This window comes from Rhododendron vialii, chromosome 10a (assembly GCF_030253575.1).
Source record: "Rhododendron vialii isolate Sample 1 chromosome 10a, ASM3025357v1".
In the NCBI taxonomy this organism is placed as follows: Eukaryota; Viridiplantae; Streptophyta; class Magnoliopsida; order Ericales; family Ericaceae; genus Rhododendron; species Rhododendron vialii.
This window is the reverse complement of record NC_080566.1, coordinates 7,181,848-7,186,309: the sequence shown is the minus strand read 5'-3', so window position 1 is coordinate 7,186,309 and position 4,462 is coordinate 7,181,848. Positions and strand designations below refer to the sequence as shown.

General features: G+C 41.5%; 1 protein-coding gene across 2 annotated transcripts; it reads left to right on the top strand.

Moving 5' to 3' along the window:
* The first annotated feature begins 234 nt into the window (after positions 1 to 234).
* LOC131304581 (proline dehydrogenase 2, mitochondrial-like) lies at positions 235 to 4,160 on the top strand. Of its 2 annotated transcripts, XM_058331856.1 has the most exons (4): positions 235 to 963; positions 1,869 to 2,514; positions 2,918 to 3,158; positions 3,773 to 4,160. In XM_058331856.1, the coding sequence occupies exons 1-4, from the start codon at positions 409 to 411 to the stop codon at positions 3,810 to 3,812; spliced, it is 1,482 nt and encodes a 493-aa protein (XP_058187839.1). In that variant the 5' UTR covers positions 235 to 408; the 3' UTR covers positions 3,813 to 4,160. The 2 variants fall into 2 exon arrangements, with proteins under 2 accessions (XP_058187839.1, XP_058187840.1); XM_058331857.1 differs by lacking the exon at positions 3,773 to 4,160 and having other exon boundaries at positions 282 to 963; positions 2,873 to 3,010.
* Positions 4,161 to 4,462: the final 302 nt, after the last annotated feature.

Below are 4,462 nucleotides of genomic sequence, written 5' to 3'. Positions count from 1 at the left end.
CTAACTCATACTAACATTTATATTGTGCTACCAATGCAGAGTATAACATGTACAATATTAACCGCTCAGATCCAATTTAAGGATTGATTCGATGTCCCAACCGCTTATCTCGACTAATCTCGAGAACTAATTTTACCGTTCATTTGCGGGCATTCATTCGGTTACTCCTTTTTATCTGCCTCCGTTACACAAGATTTATTTTTCTCTTGGTAACACCTTCCTAAAATACAGCAGTGAAAATAGTTTTCTCTCTCTACAAATAGCTCCCATCCTCAAACTCTGCAAAATGAGACGTGGGGTTGGGAGAGAGTAGAGAGAGAGGGAGAGAGAGAAGAGGATTAAGGGCCATTTGCCCCCTCTGATCACTACCCTTTTCATCTAGAGAGAGAGAGAGAGTTTGCACGTTTCATGGCCCACCGAGTTGCATGTCCAAAGATCATCCAAAGACTCCGTCCCTTCGCCAAGCCACACTACTCCGCGGCCCACTCCTCCATCACCGCCACCGTCTCTCCTCTCAATCTCCACCAATTCCTTAAGGCTCCTCATCCCACCGCCGTTGACCACCCATCTCCTACCACCGCGATTCTCGACGTGGATGACGTAAAGGGGCTCTTCTCTTCCGTCTCCACCGGTAAGCTCCTCCGGTCGGCGGTCAACCTCCACGCGGCGGCCGTCGAGCCGATGATCGACCTGGGCATGTGGGTCATGAACTCCAAGCTCATGCGCACGCCGTTGCTGCGCGAGGCGACGGTGGGGACGATCAAACACACTTTCTACGATCAATTCTGCGCCGGCCCAGGCCCCGCGGAGGCGGCTAGGACGGCGGCGAGGATTTGGGATTCCGGGTTGAAAGGGATGCTGGTTTATGCCTTGGAACACGCCTCTGATAACGAGTCGTGTGATCGGAATTTGGAAGGGTTTCTAGAGACGGTTGAATCGGCCAAGTCGCTTCCCACCTCCTCTGTAAGCTTTTTAATAGAACAGAGCAACCCACTTTTTGTTCATTACTTGGATTGATGAAATTTTTCTCTCTCTCCTCTGTTTTTTTGGTGCTTTGCCTTTTTCTGCATGTAATTTTGAGTAATTATTCACCAGAATCCCCGCTGCATCGATGACACATCGTATGGTATCCAAAATGTAGTAGTCAAATCCAAAATGTAGTAGTCAAATGTGGTCACCAAAGTATTACTGTCCCACTAGAATGTGTGGTTGTGGATCCCAGACTACTGAATAATTTCGCTGTAATTTTCCAGTTGGGTTTTGTTGTTTTTGCTTTCTTATGGGAGAGATGACATTTTTTTAACTGAATAATTTCGTATTTGAGTTAGAACATAGTGATTTGGTAAGAAATGAACAACAGGGAAAATTCATATTTGTTTTTTTTTAGACGGTAGGATAGTGGAGTGACCGTGGGAGTGTCAGTGGTTGAAACAGAAGCTGAGCACCTAACTCGAACTGCGGACCTAAACCAATCGCGCAAGGTGTGGTGTTCAAGTTCTTACTTGGTTCTTCACCCAAAAATGGTGAAATTTGGTGGGGAGACAAAATCCACAATTTTTTTTTTTGAAATATGAAGATCGTCCATCAAAGATTTTTCACTCTCCAATGTAACGCAAAAAAAGAACGAAAGGCAAGTGATTAAATTGATAACTGCGTACTCCCCTACTTCGTAGGTGCACTTCGGATTTACATTTTCTTATACTTTGAGAATTGTATATCGAGAAAATTTAAACAGAAAATTAGCTGCGGTGGTGAGATTAGTTTGACACTAGTTTCACACATTTCCTACAAAAAATAAATAGTAGATTAGATTGATACTTAATTTCAGATTTTTGACCTATGAAAAATGGGTTATTGTCTATGAACAGGTTAGCTTTGTTGTGGTGAAGATCACTGCCATTTGCCCCCTCGGATTACTCAAGCGAGTAAGTGATCTATTGAGATGGGAATACAACAATGAGTCTTTCCAACTTCCATGGAAGCTCAACACTCTTCCAATTTTCGCCGATTCAAGCCCTTTTTACCACACGCCGAGCAAACCAGACCCTCTGACTGTAGAAGAAGAGACCGATCTCCACTTAGCTCAACAAAGGATGCTCAAAATCTGCCAAAGCTGCATTGAAGCCAATGTGCCTCTAACAATCGATGCGGAGGACACCTCTGTTCAACCCGGGATAGACTACTTCACGTACTCATCGGCTCTGATGTACAATGTGGGGGATAACCCAATCATTTACGGGACGATTCAAACTTACTTGACAGACGCGAAGGAGAGGTTGATCATATCAGCAAATGCTGCTGAGAAAATGGGAGTGCCAATGGGGTTCAAGTTGGTGAGGGGAGCTTATATGTCGAGCGAAAGACATTTGGCTACTTCCCTAGGTGTTGAGTCCCCAATCCACAATACTATTGATCAAACGCACGCTTGCTTTAATGACTGCACCTCTTTCATGCTTGAGAAGATTGCTAGTGGCTCTGGCGCGGTGATCATTGCGACTCACAACATGGATTCAGGTAAATTTCCAACGGAAAACAAATGCAAACGTTGCATTTATTCGAAAATAGTGTTGGTACCGCTGCATTCATCGAAATGGAATCTACAGTCTATGGCAAGAGCAAACTAGTAATGAAATTATTTTTCGTTCATATCATTTTATACCTTTTGAACCCTAATACTAAATCAGGTAAATCTTGAATAGAAAACAATGCAGACCTTTTAGTTTTGAAAAGTACTATATTGATTTTGGTACCGTTGCTTTTATTTTAAATGGGGGTTGCTTTTATTTTAAATGGGGACCGCTGGTCGAATACTTTCTTATGAACGTATTTTGAGTCCGTAGCAGTATGCCTTTTGATCTTTTCATTCTTACAGCTTGGTGAGGCATTGGTTTGATGCATAAGCTATGTTGGATGATAGGAAACAAAGCGGCTGCGAAAGCACGGGATTTGGGTATCCAAAATGGAAACCAGAAGCTCCAATTTGCTCAACTGTATGGCATGGCAGATGGGCTTTCATTTGGTTTGAAAAATGCAGGGTTTCAAGTCAGTAAATACATGCCTTTCGGACCTGTGGAGCTTGTTATGCCTTACCTTCTGAGGAGAGCTGAAGAGAATAGGGGACTCTTATCTACATCAACCCTTGACAGATACCTTATGAGGTATAAAATGAGAAATGCATGTATAAGTTCGTGTTGATTTCTGCAAACTGCAATGCACTTTTTTTTCTATATTCACGCGAACTTTAGAATAGAATATTTTCATGCGTGAGTGAGCAAACAATTGAAAGGACAACGTTGTAAATTCATATGAGTGATGACGAAAAAGAAGTATAAAGACACAGGATTCTATACATACAGTAGTGGACGCAGGATTTGCGTCTAGCAAGGGCCCCAAACACATGTATTTCCATGCTGATAACAACATATATATTCCATAAGTTTATGCTACTACTTGTGAGGTCGAAGGAAGAGATGAGATTGTGTCTATGCGCAAAGCCGCTGCTTAATTTTGTACACGCGACCTAAAAATGATTGATAACTTGGAATTTAGGGATACTTGACACACACACAGGAATTTTAAAGAACAATTTTCACCGAAGGACTTGCAGGGTCAATCGCATAGAACTTTTCAAAAGTAACCTGGAAAACTAGTATAATATGTGAGGATATTTGAAGTTGTGCACCCCGGCACCCCCTTGTGTCCGCCATTGTATACATGTGAATTTTCTAGTTAGTGAATGGTTTTTAACTGTTTATTTCTCCTCTGGTTGCAGGAAGGAGTTGAAGAGGAGACTGAAAGCTGCAATTCTGTGAGGCGGACCGAGAGAGAAGGCAACTTCAGTGAACCAGTCAGACTTCACAAATCAGAATTTTGGTATCCAAAAGAAAAGAAAAAAGGCTCTTAGTAGGTTTTTTGTTTGTTTTCTCTTGTTTAGTGAATGTGCATCCCAAAAGGTACTTGGTGCATGTCTCTGTTTCCAGATTGTGATGCTGCACTAACGTGAACGCTGCTTGCGTGCGTGCATCTTTAAAACCGCTCATTCCTTCCATGTCTCCGGATGTGTACGGTGGTGATCGAATGAGCATGGAAACAAACTCTTTTTAGTTGTGGATTTACCACAACCTTTTGTTATAAAGTTAATCGCAGTTTTGTTGTTGTCATTTGATTTCATCCTTTTGTGACATGTTTGTGGAGGATGAGTGCTTAGGATCATAGCAGCGCAAACGAGCTGAGCCAAACTTTTCACATTTTTCTTATTTAAATGCAATGGTAAAACTGTAGGTGAACAAAATTACTCTCATAATTCATGCATCTTTTGATTCAAATCATTTTCTTTTGTTTCAAGTTTTCTGAAATTTACATTTAGACAGCTGATCATATTTGAAATGATTTCTAACGATTCCTAAAGAGAAAATAAACCACTTGTCAAGTTTGGAATAATTTATAATTAATTTTTCCAAAA

Excerpts from the sequence above, each read along its gene's own strand:
- LOC131304581 (XM_058331856.1), top strand. The coding sequence starts at position 409 with ATGGCCCACCGAGTTGCATGTCCAAAGATCATCCAAAGACTCCGTCCC. Across the intron at positions 964-1,868 it reads AGTCGCTTCCCACCTCCTCT|GTTAGCTTTGTTGTGGTGAA; the intron begins GTAAGCTTTTTA and ends GTCTATGAACAG. Across the intron at positions 3,159-3,772 it reads CTTGACAGATACCTTATGAG|GAAGGAGTTGAAGAGGAGAC; the intron begins GTATAAAATGAG and ends CTCTGGTTGCAG.